The sequence below is a fragment of the Macaca nemestrina genome, chromosome 10 (assembly GCF_043159975.1).
Source record: "Macaca nemestrina isolate mMacNem1 chromosome 10, mMacNem.hap1, whole genome shotgun sequence".
NCBI classification, from domain to species: domain Eukaryota; kingdom Metazoa; phylum Chordata; class Mammalia; order Primates; family Cercopithecidae; genus Macaca; species Macaca nemestrina.
The window spans coordinates 141,854,262-141,879,701 of NC_092134.1; the positions used below are offsets into that span (position 1 = coordinate 141,854,262).

General features: G+C 42.0%; 1 protein-coding gene across 9 annotated transcripts in view; it reads right to left on the reverse strand.

Moving 5' to 3' along the window:
- LOC105484242 (ELKS/RAB6-interacting/CAST family member 1) overlaps positions 1–25,440 on the reverse strand; it is a 541,895-nt gene that overhangs the window by 39,783 nt on the left and 476,672 nt on the right. For 5 of the 9 annotated variants that reach the window (XM_071070649.1, XM_071070651.1, XM_071070652.1 and 2 more), the window contains one exon: positions 20,028–20,216. In XM_071070649.1, coding sequence (XP_070926750.1) covers positions 20,028–20,216 — 189 coding nt within the window. Of the gene's footprint in view, positions 1–20,027; positions 20,217–25,440 lie in introns of those variants that run through there. The other 4 variants (XM_071070654.1, XM_071070653.1, XM_071070657.1 and 1 more) reach the window with 1 other exon arrangement.

Below are 25,440 nucleotides of genomic sequence, written 5' to 3' on the forward strand. Positions count from 1 at the left end.
GGGGTCCGTCAACGACTGAAATATTGTTACGTAGCACATGACAATAATTAAATCTCTGACAGTGCCTGTGAGCTCACTCCTGGCTTCACCTTATTTTTTCTCTCTTCATTTTCTCTAGATTATTAGAATTATGGGGATGGGAATGCAGAAGGGAACGAAGTTCTTCTGTGATCCTGATGGCCCCACCTCCCTGAGAGCGGCCACCCTCTCTGAGAAGTACAGCTCCAGAACCACTCACTGCATCTGGAGTACTGTGAGACTCAGACCTGAGCTTCTGCTTGCTCATTCCATCTTCTGATGTGTGCTCCCCCTCGGTCTTACGTTACAACAATATTATAAATATAACTTCCAATTTTATATAATTCAAAAGAAGTAAAAAACATAACATGAACAAGATAAGAAAATTACCTTGAAGTGATAAAATAATGGCTGTTCTTTCATGTATACAAGATGTTTAGAAACAGTATCTTCTTGGTCATAAGGCGTCTCAAATCTGACCTGACCCAAGTTTACTTAGCTGCTGGGACTTGACAAGATTGCAGCTCGGGGTAAAGTGGCCCTGAGTTCATTATTTCAACAACATATGCTTGGTTGAATCTACAGACAGGAAACCCAAAGAAATAGAAACCAAATACTTAAGCCTTCAAAAAATACCGGCAAACCAAACTATTTAAAGTGTGTAGCATTAACTACATATAGGTAGCCAAAACCAAATCTATTTAATCAGACTATCTGACTCTGGCCATTTGGTGTAAAATCACGATACATAAAATGTCTTCAAATTAGGATACTTTGACTGAAGAACAGTATGACGTCCCAAATTGGTCACCGCATTCGCTTTTTAACTACGTGAGCCATTGCACTGGTGACAAATTGAAAAGTTGAAGTTCATTGTTGCAGGGAAATTGTGTTGCACAGCACAGCGGTGAACAAAGAGGAGAGCCATAGGAGGCCCATAAATGTTTCCTCACCTCACTGGAAAGCTGAACAGTCACTTGCAGCTACGAGAAAGATCACTATGTGAGCGAGGTCTTTCCAGCATCTGCACCTGTGGATATCCAACTTTCCCACTCGGTTGCATCTTTCCAAACTCAGGACTTAACGTGTAGCACATGTTCAGTACTGCCTTTTAAAATCACACACAATGTTTATGTAAAACCCACTGTTACCCCTCTCAAAGGAAGCAGGACTCAAATCCTTGAGTTCTATGAAAAAGTTGGAAATTTTGAAAATGAAAAACGGTTTGCATTTATATACAAGGGAGAGGTGATTTGTCAAAAACGTTTCCATGGAAGTTTTCTCACAATTTTCATGGAGTTCAACTTAAGAGCCACTAACGCAACTCCCTGAGTAGATGTTAGTTCTATGTTAGTTGATGTCAGTGCTAGATCCATGGAGGCACTAAAAGGCTTCCTGTCCAACAGATGGCAATAGGGCTTGGCGGTGCAACCAGGGCATCTTATATATGAGGAGAAGTTCTAAGTGCAGTGCAGAACCTCTGGACCTGGAATTTCCGTGACCTGTGATTCTGAAAGCTAACTGACAGTGGTCAAATATGGGAGCATCCTAAAGTAAACAGAGAAGATGCTTAAATCTAAAACTGAACTTGAGAGGCCAGGAAGGGGCTGGGGCATGTGGAAGAGAGGTTGATGAGTGGGTAAAAATATAGTTAGACAGAAGTAAGACCCAGTGTTCTATAGATCAATAGGGTGACCACAGTTAATGTTAATCTGTTGTACATTTTACGAAGATGAGAAGAGAATTTCAAGGTTCCTAGCATTAAGAAAGGAATGTATTTAAGGTGACAGATATCCCAATTATTCCGATTTATCTTTACACAGTATATGAATGTATCAAATTATCCATACTCCAAAAATATGCATTTCTATTGTGTATCAATTTTTAAAATTCCTGAATTTCATAAAACCTTTTTCTTAGTGCTAGGTCAAGGCACTTTGTACCACAATAGTGTTCCCCCTTGACATTACCTCAATCTGTTTTCTTTAAAGAAGGCTTCTTTAGGGCTCCAGGACCATAAAAAAAAAGTTCTAAGAATCATCCTCTCTGAAAAACTTCAAGAATATGTTTTCTTCTATTATCAAATGACTAGAGGGCCTGAGTTCAGTTAAGTAATAATGAACTGACAGCCTAACTAGTATGAAACCATATATTTCAAATTTATATCACACTCAACAATATTGTACATTGTTTATGGAAACATATATGTATTAAAAAGCTAAAAATATGGACTGTAAAAAAGCACACCAATTTAGGACAGTGGCTGCCACTGTAGTTGAAAAAAGAAAAATACAGCTGAGAAGAGATACAAAGAAGACTTTAATTATTATTAGAGGCAGGAAAAAACAGAAAAAACAAAGTGTTCTTCCTAATCTCACAGAGTCAGCACAACTCTTCTGACCCAGATTCTCCAGCAGACACCAACTGGGTGTCTTATAATTTAATTCAATTCTGACACAAGTTACCTGGAGACAGCGTCAGACCCCCCAGATTAAGGGCTCAGTCCCACAATATCCACCCTCCAGCTTCAGATGCCAATCACAGGTTGTGAGCTGTGCTTCTGACTGACCAGTTATAAACCGGAGTTCCCAAGATCCCTTCCTCGGATTAGGTTCATTTGATAGAATGGCTTACGGGACTTGGGGAAACACTTTACTTATGTTTACCCATTTATTACAAAGGATATTTCAAAGGATAACACAAATGAACAGGCAGATGAAGAGATGCACAGGGCAAGGCATGTGGAGAGGGGTGTGCAGCTTCCATGATCTCTCTGGGCACTACCCTCCCACACCTCCGTGTGTTCTGCTGGCAATCTGGAACCCATCTGGACACTATCCTTTAGAGTGTTTACGGAGGATTCATTAAGTAGGCATGATTAATTACATCGTTGGCCATGGGCAATCAACTCAACCTGCAGCTCCCCTCCTCTCCCTAGAGGCTGGGGTGTGGGCTGGAGAGTCCCAACCATCTATCACAAGATTGGTCCCCTTGGCAACCAATCTCCAACCAGAGCTCCCAGCCACCAGTCATCTATTAGCATTAAAAACACAAACAAGCATCACTCCGGAGATTCCAAGAGCTTTAGGAGCTGTGTATAAGGAACTAGGGGCAGAGGCCAAATATATATTTCTTATTATATCACAATATCATACTCCAGCATTTAAAAAGATCTGAAGCAGATAGGACAAAGTAATATTTGTTAATTCTGGGTAAAAAGGTAATGTTATATTAATTGCTATACTTTTCCAAATGCTTGAAATGTTTCATTAAAGTTAATCTGATACAATCACACACAATAAAGAAAAAAGCCTGGGGACAAAAATAGAAATAATATATATATTATGTAAAAAATGGTGAGGGAAGGTTTTCACAGAGGAAACCTTCTTCTGGAATCCTCTGCAAATAATTTTTTGTGACTCCTAAAATACGTATGTTTAAGACCGCTTTCTTGGATGACAACATGGACACAGAATGACAGGGAGTTTGACATGAAGCAAGCCCAGAAGTAAGAAGACATAAGGTCAGATTTTCCATGCTCAACATTCTAGAACAAGGGAAAATTCCAAGATTGGTGTGGGCCTATCAGGCTGCTTCTTGGGAAAATACTAGCTGAAAATGATGATGATGACAACAGCAATAACCGCTACCACCTCTAAGCACTGTAATTCTCACAACAGCATTATGTCCACTGCAAGATGAAGGAACAGATACAGAGATGTGGAAAAAATTCAGATCGAATAGGAAGTGGAGGGGAAACAAAGCAAATTCAAGTGTGTCTGACTCTAAAATCTAAAATCTGTGCCCTTACCTTCCATCATGCACTGAAGCGGACCCACAGCAAGTGGTCCTCGTGCACGTCTGCCTGCCTATCATCCACGTGCCCATCTACTAATTCAGTTCAATCCGAATGAATATATCATGCCCAAAGAAAACTCCAGAGAGTAAAAATTTGGGGGCAGACTTACAAAATGCAAAAATGAAAAGTCACTGCTATGAACATATTCAAGGGAGAGCCTAGAAAGAAGTTCATCATGCTCTGCCAGCTAGCAATCCTGTTGAACTGTCATTAACTTACCACAGGAAGTCTGATAAAAAAACCTGATAGTTCTATGGGTTTATCTAACTTTCAAAAATGGAACGTTCCACTTGGAGTAAATCAGTGCCAGTTCAGTCGATGGTATAGCACCAGGAATAAAACGACAGCATTCCTCGTATTTCCTAAATGGACCGTTACGGAATTCTGACATAATGGTTAAGTCTTTACTTCCTAATTCCTTCTCAGGCTCTGCCTTGAATCTATTGATAGCAGTGAGTTTTAATTTTTCAGTTTATAACTCTGACAAAAAAATTTAAATTCTCATCTCTGGATTTATTTTTTTATAAGAGACAGTGTCTTGCTCTGTTGCCTAGGCGAGAGTGCAGTGATGCAGTCATAGCTCACTACAGTCTTGAACTCATGGGCTCAAGTGGATCCTCCCATCTCAGCCTCCTGAGTAGCTGGGACTACGGGTGTATGCCACCACGCCTGGCTAATTTATTTTATTTTTATTTTTTGTACAGACAGGGTCTCACTACGCTGCCTGGGCTGGCCTTGAACTCTTGGCCTCAAGCAATCCTCCCACTTCCCAAAGCACTGGGATTATAGGCGTGAGCCACCAGGCCTGGCCTCTCTGTAACTATTTAGGTAATAATATCTCATTAAGCCTAAAGCAATCCTGGGGGCCAAGTATTATCCCTATTTTAGAGTTGAAAAGACCAGGTAGGGCTCAGAAGGATTAAGAGTTGTTGCATGTCCCAAAGCCAGAAAGTGATGGAGCTGGACTTTGAACCCAGATCTGTTTTACCCAGTGTCATTATTTTTCTACTATGCCACTCTGTGCGCACCTGTGTGTGTGTGTGTGTGTGTGAGAGAGAGAGTGAGAGAGAATGAGTATGTGTAAGATGTGGGGACCATTCTCTTGAGTATGTTCCTTGGGTTTTATTTTTATTTGGTCAAAAGAGATTTTTCAAACTGGTTGAGCAGAAGGAACACCCCAACCGGTGTTGCGGCAGGAGTGGGGGGGAACGGAGTTTCCCTCGGTCCCCCAGGGCTGAGTGTAGTGGCGCGATCTTGGCTCACTGCAACCTCTGCCTCCTGAGTTCCCAGCGATTCTCCCGCCTCAGCATCTCAAGTTGCTGGGATTACTGGAGTGTGCTACCATGCCCGCCTGGCTAATTTTTGTAATTTTGTAAAGAGGGGCTTTGCCATGTTGGCCAGGCTGGTCTCGAACTCCTGGCCTCAAGTGATCTGCCTGGCTTGGCCTCAAAATGTGCTACGATTACAGGCGTGAGTCACTGCACCCGGCCTCATACTATCATTCTTTAAGGACATGAGACATTACCATGTTCTCTCTCTGGCTCTTCAAATAGTCCACCTCTCCTATCCAAGTAAGGACAAGTTTAAAGTACCAGTTATCTATCAGCACTCAAAAAGCTTAGGAATGCATACGCAATGGGCTGTTTTCATCATCTTTTATATGTATTCTATACAGAAATGTACTTAAAAATTGGCACTTAAGCTTAATAGACTACAGCTGTCCAAGGAGGCAGAACTTGAGGGTGCTGAATAAAGAGAACTTTGTGTAAACATGTGCAAAGGACCAGGAGATGCTGAAAGCCTTAAAATAATGCCCTTTGTGTATTTTCTTCTTTTACCTTGCAAACTGACAATAATCCAAGCTTATAAGCAGTCCCACTTCTGTACAGAATGTAGAAATCCCTAAAAGAACATTGTTTTCACACTAACAAGAATAGGCTGGACAATCTACAAAATAAAAAATTTTTTTAGCTCATCGGAGCGGCAGTCCCAAGGTAACCAGGTGAACTGAATTCACAGGTAACGAGCCCACCGGAGGAGAGATGGGACACGCCTCTGGGTAGAACAGAGGAGGAAGAGGTGGCAGCCATAAAGTGGGCAGGAAGAAAACAGCTTGACAGATTCGAATCCCTCAGAGCCCCAGACACAAAGGAGTACACACCCACTATCCAGCTCTTCCACGGCCTCCCACTGGCTTTGTTGGAAAGACCGGGCACAGAGCAGGAAACTGAGGGAGCACTCCCTCTACGGTGCAGAGCTGTGGGCCTGCCAACACAGGGCAGAGCAGGAGCACGAGAAATCCAGCCGTGTTCTGGCATGTATGAGCACAGGCATGACTGGCTCCAGTGAGGACAGGTCCATGAGTTCCACCTGCACCCTGGACTTTCCTTTGACATGAAGAAAAAAAAAAAATGTGCCAGGGAAGAGATTTTCCAAATTGGGTGAGCAGAAAGAACGTCTTGTTTCCCTTCTGATTCTCAGGCTATCATTCTTTAAGAACACGAGACCCAGAAAAGGGCCAGAAAGACTTCAGTGCCTGGAGCCTGCCCCACTGTGACAGGAAAAGCTGTGTGTCGCTGGGGTAGGGCAGCAACCTTCACGGCCTCCGTTCCTAGGCTAGAGAAGGGGTACAAAATCTACCCCACCTCTTGTGCTGACATTAGGCAAAAGCAAACTGTTGCCAGGAAGGAGACAGGGAGTCCAGCAGGCCCCCGAATTATGAACGGATTCAAACTAGAAGTCTGCTGCTACTGGGGAAGGGATAGGACATCCGCCGACAGTCTAGACCTGTGCTGAGTAGGGGGAGATGTTGTCTGTCGTTGGGGGTGGGACAGAAGTACCAAGACCAAGACTGGAGCAGGAAAATGAAGAAGCTACTCCTGCCCAACCCTGAGTCTTCACTGAGTAACAACAAGAGTCCACCGCTTAGAGAAGGACAAGAGCATGGAGACCGCCCTCCGTGGTGCAGGCACGAGGGACATGCTGAGACAGGAGCATGAAACAGAAACACTGCCACCAGAGCTCACATTAAGCGCATGAAGTGGCAATCCGCCACTGAAAATCTCAAGGTCTGTGACACAATGAAGGTAACTATAGTGGAAAGAAGCCCAAACCCAGCTCAATTAGTGGATTATCTGATTCAGTCCCCAATGCTAACGGCCTGACAGAAGAAGAGGAAAGTATATTTCCAGACATAAGTTTTATTTACCTTGGTTTCCACTGTTCTTTTTACTTAGACTATTTAACATTTAATAAAAAATTATGACACACACACAAAAAGTGAACTCAAGTATAGATCAATATAAATTATCCAAACTGATCACAGAAAACTTCAAGTATAATAAGAAAATATAGAAAACAAAACAAAACAGAAATCCAAGGGATATGGGACAATATCAAATGATCTAACAAATACATAACGGTAGTTACAAAAGGAGAAGAGACAAGTGGCAGAAGATACATCTGAAGAGATAATGGCCAAGAATTTTCCAAAATTAACGAAAGACAACAAAACACAGATCCAGAGAAGGGGCTCAGAGAATTCCAAACAGGATAAATATACAGAAAAACACAACTAGGTATATTATCATCAAATGGTTGAAAACTAAAGATAAAGAGAATATCTTGAAAGCCTCCGGAGAAAAAAGAACATGGTATATCAACCAACCAACCAACCAACCAACCCACTCACCCCAAAACAAAGCTACATGAATATAGCAGACCTCAGCAGAAACTATACAAGCCAAAAGAAAATCCTTGTCAACCAAGAAATCTCTGCCCAGAGAACATCTCAAAAACAAGGTGTACAGTTTTCTAGGGCTGCCGTAACAAAATACCAGTCTGGGTGGCTTAAACAACAGAAGTGAATTTTCTCACAGCTCTGGAAGCCAGAAGTCGAACACCAAAGTATTAGCAGGTTTTATTTCTTCTGAGGCCTCTCTCTCCTTGGCTTACCGATGGCCACCTTCTAGCTTTGCCCTTACGTGGTATTTTCCTGTGTGTGTACCGTGGTGTGTCTCTTAAAAGGACATCAGTTACAATGCATCAGGGCTCACTGTAATGGCCTCATTTTAACTTAATTATCTTTTTAAAGGTCTTATCTCTAAACATAGTCACACTCTGAGGTACTGAGGGTTAAGACTTCAACATAGGAATTTTAGGAGGGGGGACACAATTCTGGCCATAACAGAAGGTGATAAAAATACATTTCTTCAGACAAATAAACACAGAATTCATTACCAGCAGACGTGTACTACAAGACATTTAAAAGGAAGGTCTCTTTTACAATTTATTTTTCATTTTCTGAGACAGGGTCTCATTCTGTGGCCCAGGCTGAAGTGCAGTGGTGTGATCATAGCTCATTGCAATCTTGAACTCCTGAGCTAAAGTGATCCTCCCACCTGGGCCTCCTGAGTAGGTAGGACTGAGGCACACACCACGAAAACCAGCTAATTTTTTAAATTTAAATTTACATTTTTATAGAGAGAAGGGTTTCACTGTTGTCCAGGCTAGTCTTGAACTTCCAGCCTCAAGCAATCCCCCTGCTTTGGCCTCCCAAAGTGCTACGATTAGAGGCAGGAGCTACTGTACTCAGCCTCAGTAAGTTCTTTAGAGAGAAGGACTATGATGACAGATGGAAATTCAGACATACACAGATAAAAACCAAAGATTTTTGAAAATGGTAAACATATGTTATAATCTTCATCTCTATAAAATATAAATGATTAAAATAGATAAATGGGACTTTATGAAAATAAAAAAATTTGTGCATCAAAAGACACTATTAGTAACAGTAAGAAGGTAACGACAGAATGGGAGAAAATATTTGCGAATCATATATCTGATTAGGGATAACTATCTAAATATGTAGAGAACTTCTACAACTTGGTAACAACAAGAAAACCCTGATTTAAAAATAAGCTGAGAACTGGAATAGATATTTCTCCAAAGAAAAAACACAAATGGCCAATAAGCACATGGAGAGATGCTCAACATCATGAATCATTAGGGAAATGCAAATCAGAACTATGCGATGCCACCTTACACCCATGAGGACGGCTATTATTTAAAAAACATACCAAAGACTACAAAATACCCAGTGCTGGCCAGGATACGGAGAAACTGGAACGCTGTGTGCCGCTGGCGGGAGTGTAAATTGGTACAGCCGCTGTGGAAAACAGTATGGTGGCTCCTCAAAAAACTGAAAATAGGATTTACCACATGGTCCAGCAATTTCTCTTCTTTTGATTTGATATCAAAAGAACGGAAAGCAAGGTCTCGAAAAGATACTTAAACACCCATGTTCATGGCAGCATTATTCATGATAGCTAAAATGTGGAAGCAGCCCAAGTGTCCATCGATGGAGGAATGAATAAGGAAAATGTGGTATATAAAACAAGAGCCTTAAAAAGGAAGGAAATTCTGACATAAGAATTTTCCTAAACAAGGTACGACACAGATGAACCTTGCTCAATGAAATAAGTCAGTCACAAAGAGACAAATCTGCATGACTCCATTTATATGAAATCCTTAGAGTAGTAAAATCAGACAGCAGATGGAATAGTGGGGCAAGGGAGAATGGGGAGTTATTGTTTAACAGGTATAGAGTTTCAGTTCTGCAAGATGAAAAGAGCTACAGAGATAGATGGTGGTGATAGTTTACATTATGAATACAACCCTGAACTGTACACGCAGAAAATGTTAAGATGGTAAAATTTATGTTGTGTACATTTTACCACAATAAAACAATCAAAAAAATAACTGATTAAAGCAAAGACAGTAACAATGCACTATGGAGTTTATAATATATGGAGGAATAAAATATATACCAACAAAAGCATCAAGTTTGAGACAAAGGAAATAGAAGTATACTATTGGCAGATTCCTATACTATACCTGAAGTGGTATATTATATTTTCACAATTTGACTATGATAAGCTAAAACTGTACACCGTAAACCACGGAGCAATCACTTAAAGGGGGTGGGGAGTTGAGCTTTAAGCTACTAGTGGAAATAAAATAAATTTAAAAAATTACTTTAAAAGAAAGCAGAAACAGAGGAAAAAAATAGATGAAACAAATAAATATAAAGATGACAGGCTATCAGGTGCAAATATTCTAAACACTTCAATCAGAAGACAATTACTGATTTGATATATGTTCTCTACAAGAAACCCACCTTAAATATAAAGACATACTGTATTAGCCCGTTCTCACGCTGCTATGAAGAAATACCCAAGACTGGGTAATTTACAAAGGAGAGAGGTTTAATTGACTCACACTTCTGTATGGCTGGGGAGGCCTCAGGAAATTTGCAATCATGGTGGCAGGAGACTGAAGTGCCGGGCAAAGGGGGAAAAGCCCCTTATAAAGCCATCAAATCTCATGAGAAGTCACGAGATTCATCATGAGAACAGCATGGCGGGTAACAACCTCCATGGTTCAATTACCTCCCACTGGGTCCCTCCCATGACGTGGGGATTATGGGAACTACAATTTAAGATGAGATTTGGGTGGGGACACAGCCAAACCATATTATTCTGTCCCTGGCCCCTCCCAAATCTCATGTCCTCACATTTCAAAACACAATCATGCCTTTCCAACAGTCCCCCAAAGTCTTAGCTTATTCCAGCATTAATCCAAAGTCCAAGTCCAAAGTCTCATCTGAGGCGAGGCAAGTCCCTTCCGCCTATGAGCCTGTAAAATCTAAATCAAGTTAGTTACTTCCTAGATACAATGAGGGTATAGGCATTGGGTAAATACACCTATTCCAAATGGGAGAAATTGGCCAAAACGAAGAGGCTGCAGGCGCCAGGCAAGTCTGAAATCCAATAGGGCAGTCATTAAACCTTAAAGTTCCAAAATCATCTCCTTTAACTCCATGTCTCACATCCAGGTCACGCTGATGCAAGAGGTGGGCTCTCAGGGCCGTGGGCAGCTCTGCCCCTGTGGCTCCGCAGGGCACAGCCCCCTCCCAGCTGCTTTCATGGGCTGACACTGAGTGCCTACGGCTTTCCCGGTGCACGCTGCAAACCAGCGGTGGATCTACTGTTCTGCAGTCTGGAGGACGGTGGCCTTCTTCTCAGAGCTCCACTAGGCAGTGCCCCAGTGGGGACTGTGTAGGGGCTCTGATCCTACATTTACTTCCCTTCTGCACTGCCCTAGCACTGAAAAAGATAGACAAAGTTCTTGCCCTGTCCTCATGTGGGTGGTGTTGGTGGGAGCATGGTGGCAGTGAAATGTGCTGCAGATACGAGGCGGAAACTGCAAATGTCAGGAGCAGAAGGCTCTGCATCACAAAAACAAAACTACAAAACTACAAACAAAACACACACACAAAATAAAGCAATATGCATATCTGGCAGCGACTCACATCTTCTGTTTCTTGGCCTTTACAGCTGAAGTCAAACTCTGATCACAATACTTTCCCAGGCAAGTCATTTTATATTGTTAGACAGCCTACATTACTTCCTTAAATTCTTGCTTGGGGTAAGGAGGCAGGAAATGGGTTGGTTTCTCCACCAATCTTTAGAAGCTATGAAGAAGCTTATAGTAGGGGTTGTTAGTGATTGTATTTCTCTGTAGATGACCCAGGTCTCTCGTTTCCCAGGGACTATTGGGGAGAATACAATTTCACACACCTCAAACAATAACTTCAGTAACCGAAGTACACTCTCAATTAAAGGAGAACATGACAATATTAACAGAATTCATGTGTATGAGCACAATTGTTTTGATGAGTGCATAGCTTGACTATAACACAATCTGCAATGGGAAGTCTATTAATCAGGTTTCATTCACTCAAAACTTGTTGAAAAATCCTTAGTTTGAAATTTTCTATCTTGGTATCACCCTGAAGATTTTTTTTTCCCTTGGTAAGATTGAGTTAAGTACATCCAGGCATATTGAAAATACAGGACTGAGCAAACATATCTTTTCCATTTCAAAGACAAGCTGGCCAGGCATGGTCACTCATTCCTGTAATCCTAGCACTTTGGGAGGTTGAGGCAGGCGGTCTGCCTGGGCTCAGGAGTTCGAGATCAGTCTGGGCAACCTGGTGAGACCCCATCTCTACTAAAAAAACAAAAAATTAGCTGGGCACGGTGGTGCGCGCCTGTAGTTCCAGCTATTCGAGAGGCTGAGGCACACGAATTGCTTGAACCTGAGAGGTGGAGGTTGCAGTGAGCCGAGATCGCGCCACTGCACCCCAGCCTGGGTGACACAGCGAGACTCTGTCTCCAAAACAAAAACAAAAACAAAACAAACTGTTTTACAAAGGAATAATTTAATGCCAGTTAAACTTTAATACATTAAAAAGCACTGGGTTTTTTTTTGTTGCTGTTGTTTTTGAGATGGGGTCTTGCTCTGCCACTCAGGCTGGAGTACGGTGGCATGATCTCAGCTCATTGCAGCCACAACTGCCTGGGCTCAGGCCATCCTCCCACCTTAACTACCTGAGCAGCTGCGACTACAGGCATGTGACACCATGTCACTGCCCAGGCTGGTTTTGAACTCCTGGGCTCAAGGGATTCTCCTGTCTCAGCCTCCCAAAAGCCAGGATACAGATGTGAGCCACTGTGCCCAGCAGCACTGCTTTTAAGAAGCACCGATTTTTTGCAAAATTCTGAAGCAAAAGTCTCTAAAATGAATAGCCATGTGCCCTGTTTCCAATAGGCTTTTGGTTGCACTGTAATTATGCATATATTTATTTATTTCCATTACATTTTTACTATATGGCTATCAGTATCAAAAAGAGCTATTAGGAATTTAATTTAATACTGTCCTTTTTTTTTCTTTTCTCTTTTTTTTGTTTTTTTTGCTTTAGAGACAGGGTCTCACTTTGTCACCACCCAGGCTGAGTACAGTGGCACAATCATAGCTCTCTGCAGCCTTGAACTCCTGGGCTCAAGCAATCCTCCCGCCTCAGCCTCCTGAGTAGCTGGGACTACAGGTGTGAGCCATAGCACCTTGATGAATTTAATACTGTCCTTTCAATTTTTTTCCTCTTTCAAGAAAGAAAAAGATTAAAATTCCTATGGCAACATGCTAAATTTGAGAAGTAGGCCTTATCTTTACATATCAATGACGGATAACTAGTTATGCAGCAGGACGAGCCACAGACAAAACTCCTCAGATACCAAGTTACAGAAGGAAGGGGTTTATTCAGCCACAGGCATCAGCAACACTCCTGTCTCAAGAGCTGAGCTCCCCGAGTGAGCAATTCCTGTCCCTTTTAAGGGCTCACAATTCTAAGGGGGTGCGTGTGAGAGGGTCGTGATCGATTGAGCAAGCAGGGGGTACGTGACTGGGGGCTGCATGCACCGGTAATCAGAACGGAACAGAACAGGAAGGGATTTTCACAGTGCTTCTCCATACAATGTCCGGAATCTGTAGATAACAGAACTGGTTAGGTCAGGGGCTGATCTTTAACTACCAGGCCCAGGGCGTGGCTCCGGGCTGTCTGCCTGCGGATTTCATTTCTGCCTTTTAGTTTTTACTTCTTCTTTCTTCGGAGGCAGAAATTGGGCGTAAGACGATATGAGGGGTGGTCTCCTCCCTTATTCCCCCCTTTTGAGACTCTCACTCATTTTATTAGTGGGAGTTCTCACTTTTATTTTTACTATCCATGTCTTCTTGCAAGACAGATCGATAGTGATTTATATAGTACGTTTGTGCTGAGGCATTTTGGTGAACTAAGGCAGTGATGAAGCTTTTTATCATTCGAAGAAGTACAGGTAGCAAACCAGGAAGCAGTAGGCAGGTTCCTATTATTATAAATCCTACTATAAGAGTTTTAAATCCTCCTAGCACTGGGAACCATTTTCCATACATGGCCCTAGGATCAAATCCATGCCACACTTGCATGGGCACATGTGCCAGTTTTGTCATATCTCTGTCTTCAACTACTTGCCCTTGATTATCTATGTGTAGGCAGCAATTAGTAAGGTTAAATTTCCCACAGACCCCTCCTTCAGCTGCTAGCAAGTAGTCGAGAGCCAATCTATTTGGATAGATAGCATTTCTCATCTGAGTTTCTTGCTGGGCCAGAATAGTCAAGGCTCTGCCGGTTTTATTAGTGATTATTTCTAAGACAGCTTGTAACTGTATGATTCGGTTGATCATGTAAATGGGGGTCCAGTATCCCCACGAGCCGTCTTGTGCCTAAGTAGCAGGCTTATAATATTGCATGATTCTCTCGGGGCCATTTATCATTTTTTCAATTTCTTATAGCTATGCTTCTCTTTGCACAGGAAGCATAGACAGGGAAGCCCAGGAGTTTGCCTGTTTTTATGGGCAGTAAGAAGAAAGATGGTTTAATAGTGCCAATAACACAACCACCTGCCCACTGGTCAGGTAATTTGGCATAAGCTCTATGCCCACATATCCAGTATAATTCAGTGGGGACTGTCCAGTCCTGGTGGGACTCCAGGTGGGTCCACACGGTTTGCAACTTTGGGAATTTGCTAAATGGATTCCTCTCTGTGTGATTTGAACTCCACCAAGGGACTGTTTTTGTGGTGCCATTATACAGTTTCTGTCCCAGACAACTAAGTCATCCTACGGGGTGAGTGAATTCTTTTCCTTCTCTAGCTATGCAATATTGTCTAATAATTGAGGCTTTTAGGACCCAGAAATTATTAGGGTGATTCTTTTGAGCCAGGAATTCATCAGGAACTGGGTCTGTAGGCACTAATTCTCGGGCTTCCCATGGCCATTGATCTCCCATTACAGTCCCTCCACATACATAACATGAAGTGACATTGAGACTGGGCTACATGCTTGGCTAATTGCAAAAACAAATTTCTTGTTTTTCCTGGAATTTCTGGTACTGGTACATTTAGTTCATCACAGGAAGTTTGAAACACTGGTTCAGGAGAGCGTTTGTAAACTTCTCAAACCAAGATATTTACTCAAGGGTCCAGTCTGGCCCCATCAATTCCTAAGGTCACACACTCCTCTTCTTTCCAGCAAGGATCAAGGGGATTGGTTATTACTAGCTCTAAGGGGCAGCAAAGATCAAGGGGATTGGTTATTACTGGCTCTAAGGGGTTACATTGTCCCTTAGTACAGGAAGGGCCATTTTTTCCTTTCTGAAGGTGGACTGGATCCTTTTCATCATTTTTTTTCTTTTATCCAAGTGGCCTAAATGACACAAGACCAGTATTTACATTTATTTCCACACACCCCTAATTTATGACAGATGTACTTATTTTCTGCCATATAGCCTCTCTTCTAATTAAGAGAACCACACCTTATTCCTAACATTACTAGTAATGACAGCACAGGCATCAAATTTTAAGGTGACTTGTTTGGGCACCCCCTTTTTTTTCCCTCTGTTTTGGCTAATACTTTACTCATATCATTTATGAGCTCCCACCAGTCCTTAGTCCTTAATCTTATTTTAAGAACTGTGGTCATGGGAGGCTCAGATGGGTCATAACACACAATGAAGTTGGTCATTTCCTGAGCTACGTACCTTGTATAGAATAACATTATACAAACAAGTTCTTTTTAGAGTTCCAGTACACTCATAACTGTAAAATACTAGGACTGTAGCAACCTTTTGTCCTACCTCAGTGACTTGATGTATACACTGAGAACAGCCGTCAGTCTGAGGAAGGTCAGTTGAAGTCCTTACTGTACAAGTCCAAATTTTAAGGAAAATGAGTCCCGCGATGAGTTTCCTCATGCTTTGGCCGTGCATGGACCAGTCAGCTTCTGCGTGTGACTGGAGCGGGGCTTGTCGTCTTCTTCAGAGTCACTTTGCAGGGCTTGTTGAAGCTGCTCCCATCCATGTACCGCTCACAGTCTACTGATGTTTAAGGATGGTCTTGGAGGTCGGGCCTGCTAGAATAAACTGAGTCCAACACCTCTATACAGTTATGTTCAACTGGGCTCTCTGATACGGGGAGCAAGGTGGTGGGGTTTAGGGTTTTGCAAGCTTCAATGGTTATGTGGGGATCTTCACATAGCAAGCTTTGGTACTTGGTTTATCTAGCATTTGATAACCAATGATGTCCTTTGGTATTTATTAAAGTTACCACAGCATGGGGGGTGTTTATATTCAGGTTTTGCCTAAGGGTTAGTTTATCTGCTTCTTGTGCTAACAGGGCCTTTGCTGCTAGGGCCGTTAGATCTGGGGGCCAGCCTTTGGAAACCTTGTCTAGTTGTTTTGAGAGATAGGCCACTGGCCTTGGCCAGGCCCCACAGTCTGGGTTAAAACTCCAACCGCCATTTTTTCCCTTTCTGACACATAGAGTGAAGAGTTTTGTCAGGTCAGGTAGCCCCAGGGCTGGGGCCGACATGAGTTTTTCTTTTAATTCATGAAAAGCTCGTTGATGTTGGTTGTAATAGATGTAGTTTATGTAATCTACATTTTTATTAACCGTCACCTACTAAAATACTGACTCAAATCCTGTAGCTATTTGATTTCAAGCTTTAAATTGGTCTGGTATTCCTCGTGGGACTCCAATTGCATCTAAATAGACATGAGAGTCAAAAGACCCATAAGGGGCTTCTCTCACTTTATGATGTCTTATTTTTTTTTTCCCTTCTGGTTGATGAAATGCCAGGGTGAAAGGGAGAGCCGATTGCACTAAAGTACAAGTGCCACTCCAGTTATTCAGCAGAGTGCCCAGTAAAGGTCCACCCCAACACCACCACACATCTGCTCAGGGATGAACAAGGGCTGACTGATTGATAAGCTCTTGAAAATTCTTAAGCTCACTGCATCCTTTCAAGTCTCCAAGGAATGCGAAGTTTCCTCCCTGTGGTGAGAGACACGAAGTCAACTTAGTGTTGGGAGATGGAAGCTGGATGGCCCTCAGAGGCTGACCCGCAGGGACTTTGGGATATAGCAGAGAGAACTTGGCACAACTTATTACTCCAGGCTATAGAATCCTGGAAAAGAGCTATCATGCAGCCTACGCCTGGTCGACTGGAGGACCACCTTAGTGTAAGGGGGATAGTCTGGGCCTCTGGCCTGCCATGTGTACAAGCATAACAATTGCTTTTGTTTAATGTGCAGATGGAATATTTGATCCATTTTAACCAGGCATTTGCATCTTGGTATCCTGTCTTAATTGCTACAGTTTAAGTCTTTAACTTCTATGATCCTCTGGTAAAATGAATGTATGGTTTTAGGGAAATTACAAAACCAGTTGGGGCAGTCCATCCTTGCTCTTTAGTGGTCCATAGTACGTTGGACCAACTATGGCATGAAAGCTCTACATCGGGGGGCAACACTCCTGGTTTGCACTGGGGTCTTTATCGAAATCTCCCCAGATTAAATGGTCCTAGTTTACTAATTCCCAGTCTGAGGAGAGTCAGGAGGGACAGAGGTTCTTTTCTGAAGTAGAAAGCTGTCTTTGACTTGGCAAGTCTTCACAGGGTATAACAAGGCAAGCATTAAATGCAATAGTTTGAGGCGAAATTGACTTGGTTATATTAATAACTAGATGGCCAGCAATAGAACACGGAAAGAAGGAAGAGTAATAGAGTAGATTAAAAGAGTTAAATTTTTCTTCACTTTAGTTTGGCAGGGTTTTCCCCTGGGACTGTGGCCCACGACTCTGGAGGGGGTGGCGCTTTCTCAACTCGGGTGTGATGAGTCTCTCCTTTTTTTGCTGCACAAACAGCAGTCTTGGTGGTTAGCAGCACAAGGTAGGGGCCTTCCCCAGCTGGCTGGAGATTTTCTTCTTTCCACCTTTCCATGAGAATGTGATCTTCAGGCTGGTGTTGGTTTACTGGAAATTCTAGGGGCGGTACATGTGCTAAAAGACTTTTCGTTTGTTTGTTTTGTGAGAAAGGAAAGTGGAAGATAAACCAAGTTTATAATTTTTAAGAAGTTGACTTTTTGTTTTAAATGTGGGGACCTTTGCAGTGGACTTTATAGTCCTTACTGCCTTTTTACTGAGAAATTTCCCTTAGCACCTATTTTTATTAGTTTTTAAGCCAAAGACAGCCAAATACCATTTTACATTTAACAATGCTTCTTGTATGATTTTTATACCAGATAAGCTAAATTTTATCTTTATATTAGTGTGTTATTAACGTTAAACCTAATTTTAATAAACCTTGTAGACATATTTATTTAATTTTAATGTCTGACCATAAGGGAAGATTTTATAGAATCTTTTTAATCTTTTATAATTTTTGCTAAAGAGCAGGTTGTTGCTTTAAGAAAAACCTATTATGCTTTTACTTTAATGTCCAGTTCACAGAAAAACTGGATACTTCTTTAACTGTAGCTAATATGTTTACACACAGAATGTTCTTTACGATTAACATTTTAAAACTTGCTTAAACCTTCAAAACAATAATTTTTAACTTTTTAATGTAGGTAAAAATGTACATTCTTATGCCTCCTCATAATCCTTTTACCAAAGGTATATTTTGCTTTTCTTATACACCTTGCACATAAACTGTTTTTTATTTTTTTTTCCAATAGTTTTACATTCAGGAGGCCTAGTTACTTTTAAATTATACAACATTTTTTGCCTAAAATTCTTTTTTTAACACACATTTTTTATAACCTTTTTTTTTTTCCACGACTTTTACAGGCAATTTTTTGACATGCCTTAACTTTCTGACTTATTACAAACATTTCTTTCTTTAAACAACCAGTTAATTTATTTCAGGACAAGAATTTACCATGTAACACTCTTTTTATATAAATTCTGCCCCCTCTTTTTTTTCTTTTTTTCTGAAGATGATAACCATTCTTTTCCAAAGCGAATCTGGTTTTTTTTTTTTTTTTTTTTTTTATGTCTGTGGACTAGACTGTCTAAGGCCACAAGATTAGAAGTTACTATAATACATGTCACACTGTTAACTTTTAGCAAATTTTGCTTTTGTTGAAAACCTTGTAAGTTTGGGATTTTAATTATTCTTTGCTATTAATAAGACCTTGTTTTGTCCAAATTAAAATTGGTATGATGGCTTTTAAAGGAACAGGGTACATTTTTTTTTTTTTCTTAACCACTTGTATATCTCTCTCTTTCTTTCTCTCTTTGACTTTGTCTCTCTCTCTTTGACTTTCCTTTTGCCTCTGTCTCTTTCTCTCTCTCTGCCTCTTTTTCTCTCTGTCTCTTTCCTTTCTCTCTCTCTGCTGGTCTTTCCTTGCCTCTGCCAGCCGCTTATGCTGCTGTTCTCTCAACCACCATGTGTTGGGGGCGGGGGGTCTAAAACAAGCTGGTTTGTGTTCCCTGGCTTACATGTTACCTTGTGCCATACCTTTGAAACAAGGGACCTGTCCATGTTTCCTTCTAATGGCCAATCTACCTCTAATGCTGGCCAGTCTATCTTACACAAAGTTTTTTTTTTTTTTTTTTTTTGAGACGGAGTCTGGCTCTGTTGCCCAGGCTGGAGTGCAGTGGCCGGATCTCAGCTCACTGCAAGCCCCGCCTCCCGGGTTCACACCATTCTCCTGCCTCAGCCTCCCGAGTAGCTGGGAGTACAGGCGCCCGCCACCTCGCCCGGCTAATTTTTTTTTTTTTTGTATTTTAGTAGAGACGGGGTTTCACCGTGTTAGCCAGGATGGTCTCGATCTCCTGAACTCGTGATTCGCCCGTCTCGGCCTCCCAAAGTGCTGGGATTACAGGCTTGAGCCACCGCGCCCGGCCTTACACAAAGTTTTAAGTTTTCCTGGTGTCATAGTACTCCATAGTCTCCCCTAAATCCTTTTTTTGAAAATTTTCAACACAGTTCCTAGAGCGGTGGGCTTACTTTGTGCCTCACCCATGTTTCCTCTAGACAAAACACCACGCTCACACCACACACACACCACAAAAGGAACAGGTAAAAAGGGCACATACACACTTTTGTAGTTTACACCAAACCAAAATCAAAACCAAAATCAGAGTATCCAGAAATCCAAGCCAGGTCAAAACCAAAACCAAAGTATCAAGCAATCCAAGTCAAGTCTCATGTTGTACATGGAAAATATACATTTTTAATTTGTGAATTAAAAAAAAAAAAAACCAGTAAAAAATCAATTAAAAATCAGTTAAAAAATGGTATCTGGAAACCCCTCCCCACCCCAAAATCTTGAATCTAAACATGGAATTCCCCAAGGTAGCTCCCACTGCATCAACCTACACAGCAACTGGATTTTCACAGGCTCTTTTCAATGTGTGAGTGAGAAGCTCACCTGTCCCCGGGTCATCTTCTGCAGCTCATTCTCCCAAGCCGCCTGGTCATCGTCCAAGTTATAGGAAGCTGGTGGAGTGAGTCCACGGAGGATCAGGGGGTCTCGGTCATGGCAGAGGGCTGTCAGGTGTCCAATGTACAACTTTAATTTACTTCTATTTTGGTCAAGTTCTAAGAGGGGCTGGATGATCTGAGGCAAAAAAAAAAAAAAAAAAAAAAGAGGAAAGTCAAGGTCTGAAATGAGAGGTTCAAATATTCTTTACGCCTCCCAAGTCAAAGAAAATTGACCAAAGACTAACGCTCTTCTAATCACTACTGAAATCTTCAGGATTACAGAAACATTTTCACATACTGTCACACATGTACGCTGTCACACCCAGCCGCCCTTCTGGGAGACAGGAAGAGAATGCTGGCTTAATATATCCACACCAGATGAATAGCTCTGTACTGAGGCAGGGATTAAGCACAGGACTAACTCGTTTTTACAGAGAGGCTATTCCTGATACAGAAAGACTCCAGTTACCTCACACTTTCTCTCTTCACTTATTTCTGAGTAGATTACAAAAAACTGCTAGTGAAAGCTGCTCATCTGAAAGCCTGGACTACATATACATCAAGTGTTCCTCCGCCTCCTGGAATGGAAGAAAAATTCTGTCTCTGGAGAAAGTGCATGTTTTTCTTGGCCAAGAGATGTGATGAGGGAACTCATTACGAATTCTGCCTCATCCTGGCTTATGCTCCCCTCAATTCATTTCACAGAGGTTATCCGATATTCTTCTGAAACAGTGATTGATAAATCCTTATGTAACACCAAGCACCTGACTCACAGCCAAGGACTCTACAATTCTTGGTTGTAACATTGGTTCTGTGTTGTTTTTAAGTAACAGACTCGCTCTACGTTTTTTCTTTTCTCATTTCTCTCCCCTGCTTGAGCAGCGACTCCTTTGATTCCTTCTGGAAGCACACTAAATGACGGCGACTCCTGCCCCAGGATTTCATCTGACGGCTCTCGTGACAATAGTCTGGCCAGGTAGTTGGTAGTTGGTCCAAGCCTGGAGTGTTCAGGAGGAGAGTGGGGCCAGATCTCACATCACAGAACACAAGCATTACAGCAGCACCTGCCCGACACTCAGCAGCTGTGAGCGCTGTGAGCACTGCCGAAATGCTGGCAGTTCTCAGTGTGCTCCCAGGGCTCACACAGCAGAGGTCTGCACCTGCTGCATGTCACCAGCCTGGCAACTTTCATGAACAGGACACCTCTGGCCTAACTAATGAATTGGGAGCTCAATGATCAAGTCAACAGAAGCAGGGCCTGGTATTACTTTCCACAGTAACACTGATCCCTCCTCGGACCCCCTCAGAGGACTGCTCCTGCCACCTCCCTTCCTTTCTTTTTAAACAAGTTTTTTAAGCAAATAAAGTTTAATGTTTTTATTATAAAAACAATATACACTTTACTCCAAAAAATGTGGGGAAAAAAAGAAAAATATAAAGGAAATAAGACAATTGCATACACTTCCACCAAGAAGTAATCATGTGGCCGGACACGGTGGCTCACGCCTGTAATCCCAGCACTTTGGGAGGCTGAGGAGGGCGGATCACAAGGTCAGGAGATTGAGACCATCCTGGCTAACACGGTGAAATCCCGTCTCTACTAAAAACACAAAAAATTAGCTGGGTGTGGCAGCGGGCGCCTGTGGTCTCAGCTACTTGGGAGGCTGAGGCAGGAGAATGGCGTGAACCCGGGAGGCGGAGCTTGCAGTGAGCTGAGATCGTGCCACCGCACTCCAGCCTAGGCGACAGAGCGAGACTCCTCCGTCTCAAAAAAAAAAAAAAACAGAAGTAATCATTTGTAACATTTTGGTACTTTTCCTGCCAAGTCTTTTAATACATTTATATAAATCAGCTTCTAACAGTATCATACCTCACATTTTGCTTGATACATTGTTTATCTATTTAACATTATATTGTGAGTACTGTTCACTACATTATATATGTATATATAAAAACCTACATATGTGTATATATATAAACCTATTTTCAGTGAAAATAGGTTTTTAATGGCTGCATAATAAATATAGCACATTTCCTTTGTTTCTAATACTATTTCCAGGAAATAATTAAAAGAGAATAAAGAGCAAGGATTTAGTGCTTTAGCTTACTAAAAAGATCAGAGTTCAGTTTAGGCCTATACAGTATATAACACATAAGCTGGAGCCTGGCTAGACAAACCACAGAAAATTAATCAATTTAGCATTACTTTTGTTTTTAAAGTTCTCTCTCTCACTCTAAGGATAAACGATAAACACCAAAGTGCTGCTGTGGAAGGCTCCCGGGCTCCATGAGACTCCTCATCAGCAGGTTTATGGTACCAGTTCTGTGCTGGAATTTCCCACCTAGAAGGCCCGACAACACAGCCAGTCACAGAAGGAAGACGATGTTTCAATCAAGTAGAGAATTTAGAGTGGGGGAGTTGGACAGTTTTTTGCAAACAATACCAACCTTTCAAAAATATTGTATTTTATTTCTGGGCATACACGTATAATTGTGGTTGGGCGTGGTGGAGCATGCCTGGAAACCCAGCACTTTGGGAGGCCAAGGCGGGCAGATGACTTGAGGTCAGGATTTTGACAGCAGTCTGGCCAACATGGTGAAACCTTGTCTCTACTAAAAATACAAAAATTAGCTGGGTGTGGTGGCAGGTGCCTGTAATCCCAGCTATTTGGGAGGCTGAGGCTGGAGAACAGCTTGAACCTGGGAGGCGGAGGCTGCAGTGAGCAGAGATGGCACCACTGCACTCCAGCCTGGGCGACAGAGTAAGACTCTGTCTCAAAAAAAAAAAAAAAAAAAAGGGTACTTATTGTGGAAAGTTTAAAAAGAATTCCAAGTGCAATCTTTGAAGGTAAAATTACTTTAAATGCAAATACACTTTGTGCACCAATGATGAAACTGTCTGATCATGGTTCTATTACTACATCCCCCATGATGCCAAGTAACGTGTCCCTATTTAATTCCCCATTTTTTAAAAGCTTGGTTTTCTCTACTTTCACAGATACATTGATTTTAAAAAATCACTTTTGGGATTTTCATTGAGTTTGTGCAATTTATTCCCATTCTCTTAGTGCACACGCGCATGTTTGTGTGCACACAGCTACCATCACAAATGCCACATCTGCGCTGCAAAGGCTGAAAGAGCTGATTATCTTAGGTAATTACTTTTGATTGACAAACCGGTAGAAAAAAGTATGACCATGAAGAAAGGGGACAATGTGATAAATGGTCATACGGAGAAGGTCAAATTCCTTATAGTAAAACAGAATTTGAAAAGATATTATTAGCTCACTCCTGCTACCACTATGACTGTGGATGCTGACTTTTTAGGTCCTTATTCTTAATAAAAAATAAATTTCAGCTGGGCATGGTGGCTCACGCCTGTAATCCCAGCACTCTGGGAGGCCAAAGCGGGCAGATCACTAGACGTCAGCAGTTCGAGACCAGCCTGGCCAATATGGTGAAAACCCATCTTTACTAAAAAAATACAGAAATCAGCCAGGCATGGTGGCGGGCACCTGTAATTCCCGCTACTCGGGAGGCTGGGGCAGGAGAATTGCTTGAACCTGAAAAGCGGAGGTTGCAGTGAGCCGAGATTGTGCCATTGCACTCCAGGCTGGGCATTGTAGTGAGACTTTGTTTCAAAAGAAAAAAAAATTTTTTTCAAATTGATTTAAATGCATTTTATACTGAAGGCTAATTGATTAAATAAACATGATGGCATTTGGTATTCTGAAAAATTTCAGAGTCCAATCAAAAACTTAAAAAATAAGGCTGAGGCCAGGTGTGGTGGCTCATGCCTGTAATTCCAGCACTTTGGGAGGCCAAGGTGGGTGGATCACTTGAGGTCAGGAGTTCGACAGCAGTCTGGCCAACATGGTGAAATCTTGTCTCTACTAAAAATACGAAAAGTAGCTGGGTGTGGTGGCATGCACCTGTAGTCTCAGCTACTCAGTACGCTGAGGTATGAGAATTGCTTGAACCTGGGAGGCAGAGGTTGCAGTGAGCTGAGATCACACCACTGCACTCCAGCCTGGGCAACAGAATGAGACTCCATCACCAAACAAACAAACAAACAAAAAAAATAAGTCTGAGGCAGCAGGATCGCATAAGGCCAGGAGTTTGAGACCAGCCTGGGCAACATAGCAAGATTCTGTCTCTATTGGAAAAAAAAAAAAAGGCCGCGTGCAGCAGATCACAAGGTCAGGAGATCGAGACCATCCTGGCTAACACAGTGAAACCCCGTCTCTACTAAAAATATTTAAAAAACTAGCCAGGCGTGGTGGCGGGCGCCTGTAGTCCCAGCTACAAGGGAGGCTGAGGCAGGAGAATCGCTTGAACCTGAAAAGGGGAGGTTGCAGTGAGCCGAGATTGCACCATTGTACTCCAGGCTGGGCGTTGCAGCGAGACTCTGTCTCAAAAAAAAATTTTTTTTCAAACTGATTTAAATGCATTTTATGGTGAAGGCTAATTGATTAAATAAACATGATGGCATTTGGTATTCCAAAAAATTTCAGAGTCCAATCGAAAACTTAAAAAATAAGGTTGAGGCCAGGTGTGGTGGCTCATGCCTGTAATTCCAGCACTTTGGGAGGCCAAGGTGGGTGGATCACTTGAGGTCAGGAGTTCGACAGCAGTCTGGCCAACATGGTGAAATCTTGTCTCTACTAAAAATATGAAAAGTAGCTGGGTGTGGTGGCATGCACCTGTAGTCTCAGCTACTCAGTACGCTGAGGTATGAGAATTGCTTGAACCTGGGAGGCAGAGGTTGCAGTGAGCTGAGATCACACCACTGCACTCTAGCCTGGGCAACAGAGTGAGACTCCATCACAAAAAAACAAAAAAAAAGTAAGTCTGAGGCAGGGGGATCGCTTAAGGCCAGGAGTTTGAGACCAGCCTGGGCAACATAGCAAGACTCTGTCTCTATTTAAAAAAAAAAAAAAAAAAAAAAAAAAGGCTGTGTGCAGCGGCTCACACCTGTAATCCCAGCACTTTGTGAGGCTGAGGAGGGTGGATCACAAGGTCAGGAGATCAAGAGCATCCTGGCTAACAAGAGGAAATCCCGTCTCTACTAAAAATACAAAAAAAAAAAAAAAAAAAAAAAAAAAAAAAAAAAACGGGCTTGGTGGTGGATGCCTGTAGTCCCAGCTACTTGAGAGGCTGAGACAGGAGAATTGCTTGAACCCAGGAGGCAGAGCTTGCAGTGAGCCGAGATCGCGCCACTGCACTCCAGTCTGGCGACAGAGCGAGACTCCATCTCAAAAAAAAAAAAAAAAAAAGAAAGAAAAAGAAAGAAAATTTTAAAAAGAATGAAATTCTAAATTGTTTATCCAAGATAAAAACTCATTTTACAAAGAAAAAAT